At 51.7% G+C, this 20,633-nt stretch overlaps 1 protein-coding gene across 2 annotated transcripts; it reads left to right on the top strand.

Moving 5' to 3' along the window:
* The first annotated feature begins 774 nt into the window (after nucleotides 1-774).
* Sec14l2 (SEC14 like lipid binding 2) lies at nucleotides 775-20,381 on the top strand. Of its 2 annotated transcripts, XM_052736348.1 has the most exons (12): nucleotides 775-939; nucleotides 2,813-2,888; nucleotides 7,575-7,618; nucleotides 7,992-8,051; nucleotides 8,298-8,486; nucleotides 10,369-10,464; nucleotides 10,581-10,641; nucleotides 11,027-11,110; nucleotides 14,875-14,981; nucleotides 15,064-15,203; nucleotides 15,319-15,488; nucleotides 20,219-20,381. In XM_052736348.1, the coding sequence occupies exons 1-12, from the start codon at nucleotides 886-888 to the stop codon at nucleotides 20,347-20,349; spliced, it is 1,212 nt and encodes a 403-aa protein (XP_052592308.1). In that variant the 5' UTR covers nucleotides 775-885; the 3' UTR covers nucleotides 20,350-20,381. The 2 variants fall into 2 exon arrangements, with proteins under 2 accessions (XP_052592308.1, XP_052592309.1); XM_052736349.1 differs by lacking the exon at nucleotides 7,575-7,618 and having other exon boundaries at nucleotides 805-939.
* The last annotated feature ends 252 nt before the right edge of the window (nucleotides 20,382-20,633 follow it).

Here is a 20,633-nt window from a genome sequence, read left to right as displayed (position 1 = left end):
AGCCTCCAGATTTCCAGAGAGGAAGCAGCACATGCCAGCTGAGACATGAGAGCTCTGGGAGTAGACAGCTCCCAGAATGCAGGGAAAGTCAGACACAGAGAACTGGGTCCTAGGTGGGGAGGCTGTTCTTCCTTGCCCCTCAGCCAGACACCATGTTCTCCACCATGCCTGTTCTGCAGGGAGAGGAAAAAGGATACCAACTCTGGTTTGTTTGTTCGTATTCCAGGCTAGCCTCAAACTCAATAAGTAACTAAGGGTGATCTTGAACTTCTGATTCTTCAGCCTCCACCTCCCCAATGCTGGGATTACAGGTAAGTGTAGAAATGTGCCATCCTGACCACGCAGTGCTGGGGATCCAACTCAAGACTGTGCATGCTAGGCGAGCCTTCTACTACCAACTGAGTCACATCGGAACCCTGGGTGTCAACTCTGAATGTCCCCTAAGCTGAGCTGGTAGTAGGGATCATAAGCGGATGGCAATCAGCACCACAGTTCCTAGAAGCAAAACGACGCCGTGTAGGGGGCATCCCATCCCAGTGGGCACGAGGAGAGCTGTCAACATTTTGGGGTAAGGAAAGCACTGAAAGAGCAGCTCGGTCCAGCCCTGTGGAGTCGCTCCTTAGAAGAGGTCATTAGCCAGCTCTTCTCAGCCTCCTTTTGGATCGGATGAGGAGTACGCCCAAGAAGCTCAGGTGTCCTGAGTAGGCGTCCTGGCTCGCCTCCAGGGCCTCTGCGCGTCTGGCCCCGCCTCTCGGGCTCCTTTAAGAGGCGGGTCTTGGCCGCCAGCCCCGGGGCCTCCGCCAAAGACTGGGACTTTACTCCAGCGGCAAACCAGTTAGAGCTCCATCAGCTGCCGCAGGCGCCGCGCCCCGAGGCTGAGACGCGATGAGCGGCAGAGTGGGTGACCTGAGCCCCAAACAGGAGGAGGCATTGGCCAAGGTGAGCCTGATCCTGGCCCAGCTGTGGCCCTCGCCCTCCTGCTGGAAGCGGCTGCGAGGGACGGTCCCCGCGGGCGAGCGCCCAGAGGGAGAGCCGGCCGGTCGCCCCCCCGCTTGGACAGTGCCCAGAGGGCCGCTTCTCGCTCAGTGTGAGAACCTCGGCAAGTTTGGTCATCGCCGTCTCCAGCACGAGCAGCCCTGGCGGTGCCCCCTGGGAAGAAGTGGTTGCTTGGAAGCCCTCAGAAGCAGCTGAGGGCACAAAGGCAACATTCATCCTCGGGGCTGGCAGGGACTGGCAGCAGAGCCGTGGGACAGGGGCACGGCCCCAGGTTTCCTCCCATTTCCGGGAGGTTTTCCTCTGGCGTGGGCAGTGGCATATGGAAGGGTCCTGGACAGCTCCTTGGCAAACTCCCCATAGCCTTTGCGAGGCACCAAGTCACTGTGCGACCTTGGGCCAAGCCCTGTCCTGTGTGCTCTTTGATGAAATTAGAAGAGGGTGGCCGCGGGGCACCTCTGTGCGTGAAGTCTAAGATGCCGGCACTAACTAGTTTGGCTTACTTTCCGAGAAAAGAGCCCTCCTCCCTCTGGCAACCCAGACCCTTGCCACTCAGAAGGAAAGGGCATGACCAGGCTTTGCCTTGGCACCTGGGCAGAGAGGGACCTACCTACTCCATTCAAGTTCAGGGGCTGGCCCTTCTGCCCAAAAGACTTAATCTCCTCAGTTGCACTGGATCAGAACTGGTGGGGTCCAGCCCCAATGTTCGGAGGCTCCACAGCCAGGCAGTTTCTTATTTATTCTAGAGTGTAGCAGCAGATGTGGCTGCTGTGGGTGGTTTTTTTTTTTTTTTCCATGTTAAGTGTACTGCTGACCTGCAGGAGAAGTCTGGTGGACATGGGTTTGGTGGTGCTTAAGCCAGGGGCTAGGTTAGGTGACCTCCCCTTGCTGTTTAGATGACCATTGCCCTAATGCTGGGAGCTGCTTTTGGGGGATGGGAGGGTCTGGCCAGACCTACCTGACCTAAGGCAAAGGGCAGAGGTGGCCAGTCCTCATTGGTCCCCTCTGGGGGTGTCCTACAGTTCAGTGACCAGATAAAGGTCACTGCTGGGGCAGGAGGCTTGGGGAGAGCAGCAGGGGGCTGCTCACTCCTGGGTAGTGAGGGATTGGAGTTGGGTGTGGCTGCCCCTTGGGGTCACTGTCCACCTCACTTGGTGGCTCTCGTAGTACGTTTCCTTTTGTGGCTACCCGCTGGAGCTGTCCGCTCCATCTGGGTTGTCCATCTCCCACCTCCCTCCCTCCATCTGCTGCTTTTGTGGTCTTTCAAACTCAGCTCAGTCATTCAAGACTACCCCCTTCCTTCCCTCTGCTCCCCACTCCATTACCAAGGGGGCGGGAAGACTGCCCAGGGAAGAACCTGGGATCTGGACTCAGATTCGCATCCCAGCTGTTGGGTGTGGTGCCGAGCCTCGGTGCTTTCATATCTTGTCTGTAAAATGGGACAGTGACACCTCTAGGGGATCTGGGGGACATGGAAGGGACAGAGTCCAGATCAGTGCCATGCACAGAACAGGTGCTAGGTATACAGACGGCACACACTGTGGCTTGACCAGAGCACCTGCCATCTATCACTGTTGGCTGGGAACACACCCACTTGCCACCATGGAGACATGCTTATAAGTGAGGCTCGGCAGTGTCCCAGTCACTTTCTGTGCCCCCCCTCCTACCCAGCACTCACGGCAACACAGCCCACAACCTCACTCAGCCAGCGGCTACAACAGTATGTAAAGGGGGTCTCTGGCAAAGGCCCCCGTGGAGGGCCACTCTGGGGAGAGCGAGGCTGGGGGGCTCCCACTCACCCAGCTGTCTCTCCCTATAGTTTCGTGAAAATGTCCAGGACGTGCTGCCCACCCTGCCCAATCCAGATGACTACTTTCTCCTTCGATGGCTCCGAGGTGAGGGAAGAGGGGCTGTGGGGGGCTGGGGCAGGGGCGTGTTCATGTCCTCTGAAAACCCTGGCAAGCTGACACACACAAAAAAAAATGGCTTGCACCCCCCCAAACTCCTCCCCCATCCCATCTACAACATATGGAAGCTCAGAGAGGTGAAGGGACTTGCTGGGTGAGCTGCAGTCAGAAAGAAGACTCAAACCTCTGGGTATGGACTGTTACGGTCCTTTTCATCTACCCTGTCAATCTGCTCTGCAGACACATGAAGGAAAATCCAGGCCCAGAAAGGCCTCACTATGTGGGAAGTTGGAGGCAGAGCTGAGATTAGAACCAGGGTCCTGGTCCTGTCAGCTTGAATGAAGGACACTGTGCATGGGGACTGAGGAGGGTGCCCCCTCCCCCCACAGGCCAGGGTCTTGAGTTCTAGTCCTAGCCATGTGCCAGCTTGGCTGTGACACCTGGGCTAAGGTCACAGTTATCTAGGCTCCTCCTATGAGATGTGGATTAGACACGGTGCCCAGATTTTTTGCAAGCTATGGCAAGACAAGGTCTGTTTTTATTATGATGGGAACATGTTGCTGCTAGTGTCAAGATCAGACTCAACCTCTACTCCTTGTACCTTTTTGTCCTCTTCCCTCTCCTTACCCGTCATCCAAGGCATGTGCCACCTTCCGAGCTCTTCTGACGCATGTTCATTTTTCTCTGTAGAAACTTTATTACCAGACATTCAAAAAAAAACGAGAGCCGGGTGGTGGTGGCGCACGCCTTTAATCCTAGCACTCGGGAGGCAGAGCCAGGCAGATCTCTGGGAGTTCAAGGCTAGCCTGGTCTACAGAGTGAGATCCAGGACAAACACCAAAACTACACAGAGAACCCCTGTCTTGAAAACCAGAGAGAGAGAGAGAGAGAGAGAATTCTACTGCGTTTGACTAGCTGTGCTCCAGTTATGACGTAGAATTCTGTTGTAAATGTTAGAGTACAGGGCCTGCCTTGAGACTTCTCTGCAGACACACTCACACATCTCCCAGCTCAGGAAGACTTGCAATAGACAAAAAGAAGTAATTTTTGCTTTCCAGAAATTTAATGAAGCTGGCATATCCTTGAAGGCCTGCTAGCAATACCCCAGGACAGGTGTACCCAGGAGAGCCATATGGGGCTCATGGTCCCCTGGAAGTATCACCTGCTCACCCTTACCCCACCTCCCTGTAATCTGACCCTCTCCCAGCCCACCTGAAGAGGGTGGAGGGTAGTGTGGGGGTGGCAATGAAGTCTGTCTATGCTGGAGGAAATTTTGGCCTAACATTTGCTGAAAGGCTACAGCTAGAAGCAGGTGGGTGGAGAGAGTGGGAAGTAGTAGCCTCCTTAAAGGGCCAGCTGCAAGATGATCCAACCAACTATGGAGCTGCTGCTGTAAGGAAGGGACGCGTGAGAGACCCATTGAACAGCCCCACAGCTCTACTTTATTTAGGCACAGGCCAGTGTGAGGTCTTGGCGACTGGTCTCCCAGACACTAAGCTTTTACTATCAGAGTCCTGGGATGGGAGAAACCATTTGCATAAGGCTTGATAGTTTAGTCAGGGCCCACATCGGGCACCAGCTCCACCCTCATAGGATGGTAATTCTCGTTTTCCAGAAGAGAAAACTTAGGCTCAGATAGGGCAAGGGACTTACCGAAGGCACAAGGAAATGGAAAGGCCAATTAGAGTGGAGCCCAGGGCTCTGGATTCCTAGCCAGCACCTTTTCCAGTAAGCCACGGACTCCTTCCCAGTGAACTGCTCCTGAGGCCAAGCATTGCTTCGTAATTGTTTTTGAGCTGCTGAGGATCGAACCTGGGGCCTGGGGCATGCCAGGCAAGCATTTTCCCGCTGAGTTACACTCCCGGTTTCAAACTCTGCTTCTGAGAGCAGAGAAGTTTCCCCTCTGCAGTTCATTTGTGCCTCACATTTTCTGGGCAGGAGCTCTGGCCTACTCACACCCTATTACAAATTTGAATTGGGGTTTTATTGCCTTAAAAAAAAAAAGCACTCCCCTACCCCATCCCATTGATTCTAAAGGAGTCCTTTGCAGTAGAATGTGATGTGAGCTTGGGGTTCAGTTCTCTGCTGACCCTCCCCAGCAGGCACACAAGTGTCCACTGCCTCTCTCTGGCTGAAAGTGAGATCTGGGTACCCCAGCAAGGAAGGCCAGTGAGCAAGACAGAATAGAGGTGGCAGGAGCCCTGGGAGAGAGGTGAGCATAACTGAGTGAGCTGCAACTTACAGGGCTACGGTATGGGTAAACCAGAGCCCACCCTGGCTGTTCCTGGGCCAGGTTATTGTGCAATGCCCCATGCCAGGCTTTCAGCTGCTTCTGAGCAGGGTGGCAGGAGCCTAGAAAGACCTGACTCAACAGACATGGTGGGGAAGACCCTGAATGTTGGACCTTGGCAGATAGGGTTAACTAGAGAGGTTGTCCCAGATAAGGGCACTCAGTTTACTACTCCTGGATCCCTGCTCTTATGGAGATAAGGGCTCTCCTCTCTAGAGGGTTGTCCTTTCTGTGAGAAACTCTCATTTTCATGGTCTAGCTCCTCTGTTACAAAGGACATTCAGTTCTAGCTTCTTCAGTGGTATGGTGGGCATACGCAGTATCTTGTAAACATACAAGACGGGAGAGCTGAGATGAAGACCCACATTAAATCCCTCTAACAGCTGCCCTGGGCTGCTGGTGGCACAGGAAGGGTGGCAGTGAGGAAACGCCTAAGCCCAACTTGCCAGAGTGGCTGTTCAGATCTGCCAGAAAGGATCTGGCATGCACAGTGGCGGTGGCCTGGCCAACCCTTTCTCTTGTCTTTAAGAAGTATCGGGGGGAGGATGGGGGGGGAGACTGGGGTGGGCAGTGCATGCCACAGTGCACACGTGGGGGTGAGAGGGTGGCTGTGCACGGGTTCTGGGAAGCAAACTCAAGTTGTCAGGCTGCCAGGCTCGCACAGCAACTCCTCTACGCGCTGAACCATCTTTTTTTTTTTTTTTCATTTTAATGTATTTTTTTTAGGTATGAGTGCTGTTGGCACATTTGCCTGCAGGCCAGAAGAGGGCAAAGAGGGCATCAGATCCTATTATAGATGGTTGTGAGCCACCATGTGGTTGCTGGGGATTGAACTCAGGACCTCTGGAAGAGCAGCCAGTGCTCTTAACCACTGAGCCATCTCTCCAGCCCACCGACTGAACCATCTTACTGACCATTTTGTTTTCTTTCTTAAGATAATGTTTCAATATGTAGCCCGAGTTAGCATGAACTTCCTATGCGGCCCAGGCTGACTTCAAACTTGAGACCCTGGTGTCTCAGCCTACCAAGGAACCACACCCAGGCCTGGTTACCCAGGCACTGCACCTAGGCTTGGTCAGACCTTTAGACAAACCATCCTGACTCAGATGGAGGACGGGACTTCATGAATGCAGAATCAGGGAGTATGCTCCCCTACTTTCCGAGAGCAATGATGAAGGGACAGCTGACAGCCCAAAGGGCAGCCTGTATGTTCAGTTCCAGGGCTCTCAGCAGATCTAGATGCCAATTAAATCCATGGAGGATGTACAATCAGGAGAGATATATGACCTATGAACATAGCTCAGAGGCCAAGCCCATCAGAATCTCAGTAACTCTTTAAATGACGGAATGAAGTAAACTCCAGTGGTGAAATGTGAGAAGGATGCGGTGAAGAGTCTGCCTCTCTCTCTATGGAGGGATTGGAGGCTTAGCCAGAGCACAGGTGTGAGGGATTTGGGGTTTCAGTTGACTCTAAGCTCCACCTGGACTAAAGGTGTGACTGTTGCCAAGAGAGTTCTTAGGACTTTTTGGAGAAGGGGCAAACAACCTCCGGGCTTAGCTTGAAGTTCACCTAGGAGGGGCCCTGACCAGGGGGGCAACATTCACAGGGAAGTGATTAGGATGTTTGTGGAGCTGAGTGTGAGAAACGGAGGCTCGAAGGACGGACAGCACAATGGGAGGGCAGGCCCAGGGGGGCAGCAGAGAATTCATGTTTGGAAGGACTGCTGTATGATGGGGGATAACCCTGTTCTTGGGGTGCCTCTGGAGTAGGCTGCTGCTTACAACAAGTGAGTGCAGATGGCAGCTCTGGTTATCTGCAAGTGGCCTCGGGGGACAGTGACATCTTGGGTTCAGATTTGAGCAGGACGACTTGTTGGGGTGGGTCCAGGTAAATGGACTCAAGAACCCACTGTGCTGCTTTCAGGAATGTGTGGGTCCTTTAGAGAAATGTCAGGGTTGCCTGGAGGCGTACTGACTCCTCTACCTCTCCAGGATGTTTGGCCAGCTCTGCCCAGCTCCTGGGGCAGCTATGTTCACCTTTGAACTGTGGGTCAGTTTCTCAGGGATGGATGTTATACTGTGGAGGAGATGTATTTTGTCCTTGTGGGGAATGGCCAATTGATAAAAGGATCCAGGGTTCATTTTCTCTGAGATAAGACCCTTCACCTGATTATCCATCAGAATACTCTGACCCCAGGGTTGCAATACTGCCTACTCCCAGCTGTTTTGAACTTGACCTGTCTACCCCACAAACCCAGGGCTATGGTGTTTTACGAATCTGACAGTTGGATGGGGGGAACCCACGAGGGGACTTGGCCCCAGCCTGGGAACAGGTCCTTAGACATGCAGTCTGATGGCCAACCCCGGCCATGCTTTTGTTACAGCCCGAAACTTTGACCTGCAAAAGTCAGAGGCCATGCTCCGGAAGGTGAGTTTCTTTTGCTATGGTCCCTCCTGTCAGAGCCACTTTTTGCCTGGACTTCTCCTGCCTACCCGTCACCCGCCCCATCATAGGTTTTGATTTGTGTGACACGGCTATTAGCCAACAATTGTTGCTTTACCCCTGAGGGACAAAGTGCATTTCCTTCCCTGGAAACATTGGGCTTTCCTACGTCCTGACCAGCTGGGAATGATATTTTGCTGAGATACCGGAAGAAACTGGGGCCTCCTTTTCCACTTCTGTCCAGTTCCTTCCAGGGGGTCATCTGCGGCGATCACCTATTCATTCCTATTCAATAACCCCCTACCACCACACACCTGTTCTTCCGCCTTGTGCTTCCTACATCTTTGTGTATTTGCAGCATGTGGAATTCCGGAAGCAAAAGGACATTGACAACATCATCAGCTGGCAGCCACCAGAGGTGAGGACAAATTATCCCACTCCATCCCTGTGTAAGGATGCTTATTAGACTCACAGTTTGTACCCTGGTCCACTGGACTGGGAGCCTCAGAGGACAGGTCTGATAGTGCCAGAGGAGTCACTATAATTCCAAAACAGGTATCTCTTGGCACCCAGGGGAGGATGTGAAGGGAGAGACTTGTGAACCAGAGGAAGGGATGGATGTCTTAGGCCTGTTCACGAGGTGCTTTTACTATGTCTTGGCCAGGTGATCCAACAGTATCTGGCAGGCGGCAGGTGTGGCTACGACCTGGATGGCTGCCCAGTCTGGTACGACATCATTGGGCCTCTGGATGCCAAGGGTCTGCTATTCTCCGCCTCCAAGCAGGACCTGCTCAGGACCAAGATGAGAGACTGTGAGCTGCTTCTGCAGGAGTGTGCCAACCAGACCACAAAGGTGGGTGGTCTGTCTGCCATAGAGAGCGATTTGATCATGGTGGAGACATTCAAGGAGAAGCAGGAATGTCACACAGGGAGAGAAGCACCAGCTTGCCAGTCTCGGGGTTTGGGTTTCATAGACCTGAAATCTCAAGGTTTTAGATGAACATCATGTCACCAATCCATCTGTTTTCCTCTTCTCTTCTTCCCTCTCTCCTTCTCTCCTTTCCTCCCTCTCTCCATTCCTTTGACTGGAGATTGATCCCAGGGCCTTGTGCATGTAGGCAAGTGATCTCTACTCTACTCCCATCTTGTCACACTTTCATTTTGCTAAGTAAAAACTTAAAATAACCGTCTATTATTGCCCCGATGAATCCCCCAAACTACAGGAATGGTATGTATAGGAAAGATCTAAGAATAAAAAGCAGTTCTTTACATCGAAGACACTTGGCTTAATAAAAACTTCACTAGGGTGAGGGCTGGAGCTCAGTGGGTACAACACTCACCCTGCACACCCAGGGCTTCCACCCGATACAGCAGAGTTGAGTGGTATACACCTGTAATCCCACGATTCACAAGTCTGAGGCAGGAGGACCTTGAATTTGAAGCTAATCTGGGCTATACAGTGAGACCTTAAAAACAAACAAAAGAAAGCAAAAAATTAGCCGGGCAGTGGTGGCACACACCTTCAATCCTAGCAGAGGCAGAGACAGGCGGATCTCTGTGAGTTCGAGGCCAACTTTGTCTACAGAGTGAGTTCCAGGACTGCCAGGGCTGTTACACAGAGAAACCCTGTCTTGAAAAAGCAAAACAAACAAAAGAGAAAACAAAAAACTATAAATGACTACAGCTGGAGATGTTACTCAGTGACAGGCAGTCACCTAGCCCAAAGTGCCTAGGTTTAATTCTCAGGACCACAGAAAACCAGGAAGACTAAGAAAACCACCTCACCACATTGTTACTGCTTCTTCTCTTGTTTCTGTGGGGACCAGTGAGATCTTGTCTTGCACTAAACTACCCTTGGGCAGCTATGGGGGGTCGGGGGTAGTCCTGGTGTAGATGAACCCAGAATCTCTGCTCCTCCAAGTTTATTTTCAAGACATTAGGGTGATAATTCCCTGCTAAGAAAAAGACTGAGGGGCTGGAGAGATGGCTCAGCAGGTAAATGGACTTGCCAGCAAGCCTGACAACCTACATGGTGGAAGATGAGAAGCAACTTCCCCAAGTTATCTTTGGAGCTACACATTCCCACTGTGCCATGTACACACACACACACACACACACACACACACATGGGGGCGGGGGGTGGAGAGAGAGAGAGAAAGATGTATTTTTTAAAAAAGAAAGGAAGGACTGAGGACCAAGCTGGAGCCATCCCTTGTCTCCCCTCCCCCCCCACAGTTGATGTGTTAAAGCATGGGGACATCTCAGCACCGTTATTTGCAGATGTTCACAAATAGAGCCCACTCAGTACAGAACCTCTGAGAGGCTGGGGACACAAAAGGGGTTCAACCTGATGCTTCCTTAGAGCTTAGGTAGAATGGAGCATCTGTGCCTGCAGGAGGGGTGGTTTAGGCCCAGGCGCCCGCCCTATGAAGGCTGTCCAGGGAGCACACAGTGATTGACAGCAAGACAGAGACCATCAGGAGAATCCGCAGGACAGTGAGGACCTCAGATGTGATCTTGAGCCACCCCTGTGATTAGCCAAATGAGAACAGTTTGTCTAGGTCACAGTTCCACCCTAGATGACATCTGCATCTGAAAAGCCCTGGGCCCAGTCCGGCCCCGCCCGGCCCTCTGCTGCTTGCTCTGTTTGTACCTGGTGCAATCAGCACTGGCCCTGAATTCAGTGAGTTCTACAGCAGGCCAGTGATCTGTCTTCCACTGTCTGTTCCCTGTAGCTGGGGAAGAAGATTGAGACCATCACCATGATTTATGACTGCGAGGGACTTGGCCTCAAGCACCTCTGGAAGCCAGCAGTGGAGGCCTATGGAGAGGTAAGAGGCAGGAAGTGGAGGCGGGAGGGACCGCTCAGCTGGGCTGACTCAGGAAACAAGGGCACCGTGGCCTGGAGGCCTGAGCTACTGAAACTAGACCCGTTTTGCTTCCACAGTTTCTCTCCATGTTTGAAGAAAATTATCCAGAAACACTGAAGCGTCTGTTTGTGGTTAAAGGTAAGCTGGGAGTTTCTGGTGATGAACCAAATGAGAACAAGAGGCCCAAACCATTACCTGGGGGCAGACTGAGTGAACAGTGAGCCAAAGGAGAGACCTGAGAACCTGTCTAGGAGCCTGACCTTGACCTTAACCTTGACCCGTACAGATGCTTTACAGTTCCCAGAGCATTTGAGCCAACTGGCCCAATAGCATTCAGGTTGGTGACGCCACAGGAGGAGACTGGTTGGCCACAGCCCTTGTACAGATTGGGGGCTAGACTTCAGACGTGCCTGGCTGAGCCCCAGGCTCAGCTGCCCCGTGTGCGGAGGTGGGTGGTGGATGATGCTGTCGGCACCTAAGTTACCCTTGCTCTCTGCTTCACGTGGCCTTGTCTCTCTTCCAGCCCCCAAGCTGTTTCCTGTGGCCTATAACCTCATCAAGCCCTTCCTAAGTGAGGACACTCGTAAGAAGATTATGGTCTTGGGGGGTAAGTGGCCCAAATGCTCCACATTGGTGTGTGGCTCAAATTGGGTCTGGCTGGCTCTGGTGGTATGGTCACGCCTACAGGGCAAAGGCCTGTCTTCTACTTTGGGAGTGGTTGGGACACAGGGGCCAGTGGAGACAGATCTGTGTCTTCTTGTGTTTCTGTCAGGACATCTTTTCTCACATACTCTGGAAGCAAGCACTGGGCTCCCCGTGCAAATTCCAAGATGAATGGAATTCCAGCGCTTATCCTTAAGGGGCTTACAGTGTTACAGGGGAGAGACACGTGCAGAGAGAAGGCTATGGTAGGAACCAGAAGGCGCTAGAAAGAGCGTCAAGAGGGTGCGTGGAGATCATCTGGGGGCGAGTAAGAGTGGCCCCACTTCCACAAACACCTTTTCTGTGCCAGATCCAGGACTAGGTGCCAGGCTGCCAGGATTAGTAAAACAGTCCTTTGGCTAGCTCTCGGGGGAGGGAGGCACAAATATGCTCATCATCGTGACGAGATACAAGGAAGAAAGGTAAACCACAGTGTACAGTCACACCTAGCAGCAACACTCATCCCACCAGAGTTGAGGGGAGAGCCGTGGCCACCTAAGCCACGTGGAACAAAGCAGAAAGAGGAGAACTGAGTGAAGACCTCCCTTCGGATGGTGCAGGCAGTCGTCATGGAATGTGAGGCAGAATGTAGCAAGAGATGAGGCTGCAGAGGGAGCCAGGAGCCAGGTCACACAGACACCAGGACACCATGTTGAGAGGCTGGGGCATGACTCTTTAGGCCCCTGGGAAGCAGAGAAGTGCTTGGCAGGGGAGTACCATGGTCAGATTTTCAATGGACTTGTACTTAGCAGCGAAAGTCCATGGAAGCCAGATATCAGTTTGCACGCCTATGCAAGGGGTGGTGTAAGCTGAGGCTGCGGCATCAGGGAAAAGAAGGAAAGGCTGGACTTAAAACCTGCCTCGGAAGCCGAACAGCAGAGTTCGACTGGCTGCAGAGAGGAGGTTAAAATGAATAGAGGCCGACCGTGCGAGACCTCCCGAAGTTGAGGATCCAGTTCAAGTGCAGGCAGAACAAGCGGAACCCCTGGGGACAGTGAGGAGTGATTAGTGAGGCTGGCAGAGGAGTGGGGAGAGGGCCAGGGCACAGGGAACACGTGACCCCAGACCAGCCAGACACGCAGGAACCAGCCTAGTGGAGACAGGGAGTGGATTGACGGGCTACAGAGGTGGACCGGGACAGGCTCTGGAGTTGAACTGGCCGTCGTAATAGTGATTCTGAAGGTGTCTGCGGGGCTGCCTTTACGTAACACATTGCATGGGCAATTTTGGTTTGCTTCTTTACCTTTGGGCTAAGACAAAGTGAGAGTGGCAACTTTGGACTGGGAAGGTGGTGAACGTCTATTTTCCCAGCACTTTGGAGGTGGAGGATCTCCAGTTCCAGTCTGTATGGGCTACATTCTAAGTTCAAGGCCAACCCAGGTTATGTAGTGAGACAGTGTGGGCTGGCTCCACAGGTGAAACATACTTGTTATACAAGGCTGATGACCTGAGTTTGATCCCTGATCCCACAGTGGAAGGAGAGAAACAATCCCCAAAAGTTGTTCTTAAGCTTCCACAAATGCATCACCCAACACACACACACACACACACACACACACACACACACACACACACACACACACACACACATACACACACACACACACACATACACATACACACACACATACACACATACACACACACATACACACACACACATACACACACACACATACACACACACATACACACACACACATACACACACACACATACACACACACACATACACACACACACACATACACACACACACATACACACACACACATACACACACACATACACACACACATACACACATACACACACACACATACACACACATACACACACACATACACACACACACACATACACACACACATATACACACACACATACACACACACACACATACACACACACATACACACACACACACACACACACACACACGTAATGGCGATAAAAATTTTAAAAGAACAAAAATGCATTTTAAGACACCTCAGGACTAGGGAGGCAGAAGAAGGTTGAAACTACACAGTGAATTCCAGGCCAGCCTGGGTTACACAGTAAGATCCCATTTCAAACAAAAGGATGTCAGGCCTTCTGTACTGCAGCCCAGCTTTGGCTGTGGCCGATGCTGCTCTGTGCAGGATGGGAAGACCTCTCTTGATTTTCTTCCAGCTCTCCAGCTCAGCTGGGAGAAGAAACAGCAAAATGAAAGCAGTAGGTTTTTTTGGTTTTTGGTTTTTCTGCTGCTACCACCCACCAAGTGCGTGAGGCAGTTTGGTTCCCTGGCAGCAGAGCTATGTAGGAGGTTCGGTCTGTTCTCCTTCCCACACTTAAAATTCTTTCAACCAAATGTGCCTTGGGCAGACTGGGTAGAAACAAGATCTCCAACAGAGGAGGGATCAAAGTTACTCCAGGTTGGTCACTGGAGTTTAGCCATGCTGATGAAATCACCCCAAGGCTCAGGCACTGTGTTCTCAAGAGTCACATGGTTTGGGAATCCTTAAACACCTGAGGGTTAGCAGACACAGGACAGTCAGTGTTCCAGTCATCTATGCAGAGGATACTAGGCTAGTCCCTGGCCTGGAGCTGCTGGGTATAGATGGTCTATATAGTTAGCGTGGTTTCCGGTACTAAAGCATTGCACTAGGTTGGTATTTCTTGGGGAAATGGTTCTTGGCACCAGACACTCAAGAGTTAATTGCTCCAATCAGGAGAAGATTTGGTTAGAACAAACAAACAAACAAACAAACTGGGTGGCGATGACATACACCTTTAATCCCAGCACTGGGCGGGGAGGGGGGCGGGCAGAGCCAGGCGGATCTCTGTGAGTTCAAGGCCAGTCTGGTCTACGGAGCAAGTTCCAGGACAGGCACCAAAGCTACACAGAGAAACCCTGTTTCAGAAAAACAAACCAACCAAACAAACAAACAAACTAAACAACAATAACAACAAAAAACAGTCAACCAGCCCAAAACAACAAGAACAGAAGTGAGGTTGGCTGGGTCAAGCCATGTCAGCCCATTTGAGGGGTCACTCTCCAGTGGGGTGCTCATTCAGCCAGTGTAGGAGAAGATGGGAGTTCAGCATAACTGGATAAGAACCTGTGATTAAAGACTTCTCTGCCCCTGCAGCATGCTCCTCTCCATGACCCCCCCCCACCCCCCACCCCATCCGGCTTTTATTTGAATGTTTGTATCCTTTCCTGGGTGTGGTAATATACTGATTTACAAAGTCCTCTCATGCATCCTCAATTCATTTAGCTGCCTTCACAGTTGTGCACAGTAGGCAGCTCAGGATGAAGCAGGTCCCTAAGGTTGCCGAGCTGGTGGTCGGTCACCATGACAGCAGCCCAGGATTTCTGAATCCTGGACCAGGTAGCGCTGTTCTCTGGGTAATGGCTCTTTCTAACTCTGTGTAGTACTGTGTATGCACCACATGCTCATGAAGTACTCCATTTTCCTCCCAGACTCAGTCTCACTATGGAGCCAAGGCTGGCCTCAAACTAACGGTTCTCCTGCCTGCAGCCCCTTGAGTGCCCAAGTGTACACCATGCCCAAGCCATAATTCTTCCTTTGAAGGCAGGGCCAGCCTTTCCTGCCTCTTCAGGGCTGACCACCAGGTCTGAAGTCCTGCCTAGTGACACCTTTCTGTCCTTCCCTTTCCTGCCAGCAAACTGGAAGGAGGTTTTACTCAAACATGTCAGCCCTGAACAGTTGCCTGTGGAGTATGGCGGCACTATGACCGACCCTGATGGAAACCCCAAGTGTAAATCCAAGGTATGGGCCACCAGCTGGAGGTCAACGGGGAGAGTCTTTGCTCAGATGGGTACCCCAAACTCACCCTGTGCTCTGCTTCCAGATCAACTATGGGGGTGACATCCCCAAGCAGTATTATGTGCGAGACCAGGTGAACCAGCAGTATGAGCACAGCGTGCAGATCTCCCGAGGCTCCTCCCACCAAGTGGAGTACGAGATCCTTTTCCCCGGCTGTGTCCTCAGGTAGGGCTGGGTGCTTCCAGGGACCTGAGCATTTGTCAGTGCCAGTGGCTGGGCTGGGGTGCAAGAAACCCAGTCGCCATGGACACAGACACACACAAGTGGATGTCCCCTGCAGGTGGCAGTTTATGTCGGAGGGATCAGACGTGGGTTTTGGGATTTTCCTGAAGACCAAGATGGGGGAACGGCAGCGGGCAGGGGAGATGACAGAGGTGCTGCCCAGCCAGAGGTACAATTCCCACATGGTCCCTGAGGACGGGACCCTCACCTGCAGTGAGCCAGGCATCTGTAAGTATCTGGGTCTTGGCAACACGTGAAAGCCATCACCTTTCCACTTATGCCACACCTCTTCCTCAGTGCACTGGTCACCTCAGTGTCAGAATAGGAAGGGGCACTCTACGAGGTCACCTCTCCTGATACAGAGGAGGAAAACTAGATTTGGAGAGATGCAGTGACTTCCTTAAGGGGGGCCAGATAGTGAACAGCAGGGCGGGACTCTCCCCTGATATTCCCAAGTAGAGGTGATTACCATAGCAGGTAAGTACGGGGCTCAGAACACCTGCTTTTGGAAGTTGAGCATGGTGGAGCACACTTGTAATCCCAACACTTAGGAGGCTGAAGCAGGACTGAAGTTGAGGCCAGCCTGGGCCGCACAGGCTCTGTCCAAGGCTAACTGAGACAGCAGCCAGACATTTGTAAGGATGCTTGTCCTCCAGAAGCCAGAGAGTCAGAACTGACTGTGGGGGTGTGAAGATCTCACAAGGCACAGCATGCCCCCCCTCCAGATGCCAGCCTTGAACATCCTGAGAACCACTCACCTCCAGGTTGACTAAAGAGCAGGTACAGGACACAAGACGGCAGCTTACATACAACAAAAGCACTTACAGGAGCTCATTTGGTATTGGTTAAAACCCCTTTCGACCCAGAATCCTACTTCTGAAATGTGTCCTACAGAAACCGTTACAAACACATAAAGCTAGGGGACCACGAAGCTCCTGGCAGCCCAGAAAGCCAGCCACACAGCACATGGCCATAAGAAGGTCCATCCATACAACAGAACACCATGGAGTCATTAAAGAGAACACACTGACAGTTAAGAGGTTAATTCATGTTAAGCAGGTAAACACGAAACAGCATGTATGGCATATATTCACTGAGGTTGAGGGGAAAAGTGCATAAACAGAAAGGAATTCTGGGAAATCCACACTAATGAGGGTAATAGGGCTTACAGAGGGATTTCATTTTCCTCTGTTTCTGCAAATATGTTTTACAGTGTTGTATAGTGTAGTGGAAAAAGCACCAACACACTAGGTACACACAAGCCAGGCAATTTCTAGTTTTCCTTCTGACAGAGCCAGGAGACCATGGGTAGAAAAGTGACAAGCAAGGGCATTACGCTCAGACCTGACCTGGACTTGACCACTGGCTAGTGTGTGAACTTGGGCAAAGGACTTATCCTTCCTAAATGCGTTTCCCGATTGCTGCAACTGGGATCTTACAGAGATGCCAGATCACACCTGATGAGATCTGTGAGGCGATGGGTGTGAAGCCAGAGACAGAGCATGCAACTCGGCACCGGCAGCCATCATTATTACTATTATTAGGGCAACTAGGAGAGCAGGACTGTCCCCAGAGACCACGGGACAAGGCGGGAGAATCCCTGGGCTCCGCTGCTCAGGCAGCACCGCTGAGGTGTCAGCACTAGCCCCACAGACATCTGCTTCTTCCTTCCCGTCCAGCACCCTGCAAGGCTGGTACTCCCTCCCCACGGATACAATGGGCGCAATCTGGCTCCCTGAGGAGCAGGATCACCCGTGATAGTGAGCAGCCAAGTCGCAGGGGCGAGCATACTCTGTGCTGCACCCAGAACAAGGGTTGGCACAGCCCAGGCACTGTCATCCACAAAGGGGAAAGCACTTTACACTCACACGGTAGACTGTTCTTTAGCAGCTGAGGCACAGATAAGAGATGTTCTCTCTCGTATCAAGTAGTTAGCGTGGATGCCAAGAGAAGGTACTAGAGGTTCCTAGTCACAGACTGTCCGAGAGAAAATTAAGACATTTATCCTTGCTGTGACAAAGGTCTCAGATCAAGTACTTCCTCAAAGGCCATGGAGGTAGCAGGAGGGCCCCAACACTGTTTATCTGAAGGATAAACAGCCTTTTAATACAACCAGGATGGGAACTAAGTCTTCAATTTATTTTAGTGCTTCCTGGATCTGTTCCCCACAAGAACCCTTACCTGCCTGGGATCTGTTTATTCGATGGAGGAGCAGAGTCAGGCCACAGGATGAAATTCCCCTTCCCAGATGGAAAGGCAGAGAGGGAGGGTCAGAAGTCATTAGGAGGCAAGGTTGCTGAGACCAGGGCCTGGAGTTCTAAGGATTAGGTAAAAGCTCACCTGTGGGAGGGCAATGCCTCTGAGGACCAGGTAACCCCTGCAAAGTGGAGCATGACCACTGCATAGAGAATTAAACCTTTGGGTACATCCGCTTCAAATGGTAGGAACACAGCCTTGCCTGGGCTTCTCTGCCCCTTGTTCAGGTGTACTGAGGGGAGGCCAACATTTGGGTGGGGTTCACCTTCTCCCAATTACTTTCTGAGAGCCTACTGTGTGGAACGCTCACCGAAGGATGGAAAGAATGGAGAAAAGAATGAAATGGACTTTGAGCAGGATACAATGTGGACAGGAAGATCTGAGACACTGTAGGAAGGGGCCAGACGGTGCAGGGAGAAGAGACCCGGTAGGCACCGATGCCTGCTGGCTGAGAATGTGTAGCTTTCCACCACCTCTCCCAGAGTGTTCCCAGCAAGGAGCTCTAAAGAATAGACTTGGCTTTCCCTCGCTGTGAAATGAGGGGAGTAGGCTAGTGCGGATTTCCTTCTGGAGTCTAGGAACTCCCCAGAGAAGTGGTTCTGAATCCTTCTTATAAATAATGTCTATTGTTCCCATGACTCACAGGTAATGTAACCCACCTACACATATAATTTTAAAACTGATGTACTCTATCTGTAATATAAAAAAGAAACAAAAGGAAGTCAATTTGAATATAATAATTATGAGGCACCAAGGATTCAACCCAGTGCTTCCTGCATGCTAGGCAAGTGCTCTAACCCCAAGCCCCAGACCTAGAATTTATATTTGCTAACACATGGGAGAGCAAGATGACACCATTCCCCTGCTTCCCTAAAGAACAGCATCTTTCCCTTTGGGACACGGCCCGGTTCTCAAAGGGGCCAGTTACCCAACACATGCTGAGAAGCCCTTGACTGGAGGGCCCCCACGGACTCCATGAGCCTGTCAATACATGACTAGTGTCACACTGAGCCGTGCAGGCCCTGGAGCCACAGTGATGGCACTTCCCCTGTGCCTGCGCCTCCTACAAAGCCCTTCCTTGTGTCTGAGGGCAGATATTTTGCTGAACAAAGCATCTCAATCACGGTCTAAGGAGATCAACATACGATGAACTCTGGGTGCTCAGAGGAAGGGAGTGTGGGATCTGAAGGACCTCTGGTAGAGGTGGGAAACAGATGACTGACACTTGACACCAGGAAAAAGGAGTAGGCGCGGTGCTGACTGCTGGCCTAATGCAGTTCATCCCGGGGTGAGGGAAGGGATAGGCCCGAGAAAGCGAGAGGAGAGCAGGGCAGAAGGGAGGTGCTGGGGCTTCTGGGTTCATGCTCAGCTGTCCTGAAGGGGCATTTGAGTGAGGCGGAACAAGCCTGCAAAGAAACAGGGTGAGAGTGAAAGCAAGCCTGTTCAGTTGCCAAGGCCGAGAAGCTGTCCCTGCCAACTGTGCCCTTGCTCCCTCCTAGAGGAAACCATAGCCAACAGCATTCTCACCTGCCGGCCTACCAAAGGCTGTCCGTCCCTTTAGAGGCGCACTCCTGTAACAAGCCTGGCAAGAACTTCCACAGTCCCATTCGCAAGGACCATGCCTGTTATTCGGTGAATGTTTGAAGAAAGTCTGACAGTGTGAAACTCACCACAGGATGTGAGAAAACCTTCCCTTTAGAACAGTGTCGTTCCCAGGTGCTAGCACCAGAGAACCTCAAAGTGGAGACAAATAAAAAAGCTTTCCCCCCTCAAAAGATTATTTTTACACATAAATTAACAAAAATGTTACAAACTGTTCTGCAGTTTATTTTGGCTTCTGCATGTATCTTAGACACGCTCCCCTATGCCCCCCTCCTTTCCAAGGCTGGTCTCAAACTTCCTTACCTTCCTAAGTGTTGGATTGCAGGTGTGTGCCTCCATGGCCAGCTAAGCGCTTTCTTTTTCTATCAGAACAGTGCTCCGGTATACGGATCACAACACGAATTGCTTGGGCAACTCTCCTTTGATGAGCAGCCCATCCTTTTATTGTTATGGGCAGGCAGGCAGGGAGCACCCTTTGCCCCAGTAATCTTCCCGGAGGGTGAGCACCTGGCTCATACATTCTGCAGAGAAATGGAATGGGCCAGGCTTCCCAGGGTTGAAATCAGGCAGGACTATGGGCAGGAATGCAAACTAGAGAGGAAGTCCAACCCCGCCATTGCCTCACTGTGTGACATCGAACCCTTTTAGCTGATGCCAAGCGGGACTACTGCTGAATTCAGAGTTGTCGTGAGGAAGAGTGTGATCACACATATAGACTACAAACCCCGTGCCTTCACACACAGACAGCATCATCACAACCACTGTGGCTCCTAACGCTATTCTGCTAGTCTGAAGAAGCCATGACTTTGGGTCTTGAAGGCCTTTTTCTTCCAAGCTGTTCCAGATGTGAGTCTGTCACTCATCTCACTAGGCCTGTGCTGTGTCATACATTTTTTTTTTCCACTTTATGAACACATTGTCAACCCAGTGAGACTTGAGTTCCAGAAGGCCGAGGACTATTACACTACCTTCACCTCCATCTCCCAACACACAGTCTCGAGGGGTCAGTAAAAACCAGTCCTGTTCACCATCCCTCACCTCCCACCATCCCTCACCTCCCGGTGGGAACTGCCTGAGTGTTTCTTTTTCTGCTCCCTCAGATGTCCTGCGGTTTGACAACACCTACAGCTTCATCCATGCCAAGAAAGTCAGTTTCACTGTGGAGGTCCTGCTTCCAGACAAAGCAGCAGAGGAGAAGATGAACCAGCAGGGGGCGGCCACCCCCAAATAACAGCTCCTGCAGCAGCAGGCCTGCCCCGCTCAGTTTCTTGTAGTAGTCACTTTCCTACAACCTAGTAGCCCGAAGAAACTGGGCTGGAGGGAAGACTTCAGACCGCACAGGAGACTCCCAAAAAGGACAAATAGCTAGAGTGGGTCCTTGTCACCAGACTGCTAAGGGGTCTCCAGAGACTGTCTGAAATGTCTACCCTGGAGAATTTGCCAACTTCACCCGTCCAGTGACAGCTGAGACAGGGAGGGGAAGGGTACCCAGGATGACAGCAGGGAAGAAATTAG

This window comes from Peromyscus californicus, unplaced genomic scaffold, assembly GCF_007827085.1.
Source record: "Peromyscus californicus insignis strain IS unplaced genomic scaffold, ASM782708v3 Scaffold_13__1_contigs__length_99412109, whole genome shotgun sequence".
NCBI classification, from domain to species: Eukaryota; Metazoa; Chordata; class Mammalia; order Rodentia; family Cricetidae; genus Peromyscus; species Peromyscus californicus.
Note: the sequence above shows the minus strand (reverse complement) of the source record. Positions and strands in the feature narration are given on the sequence as shown.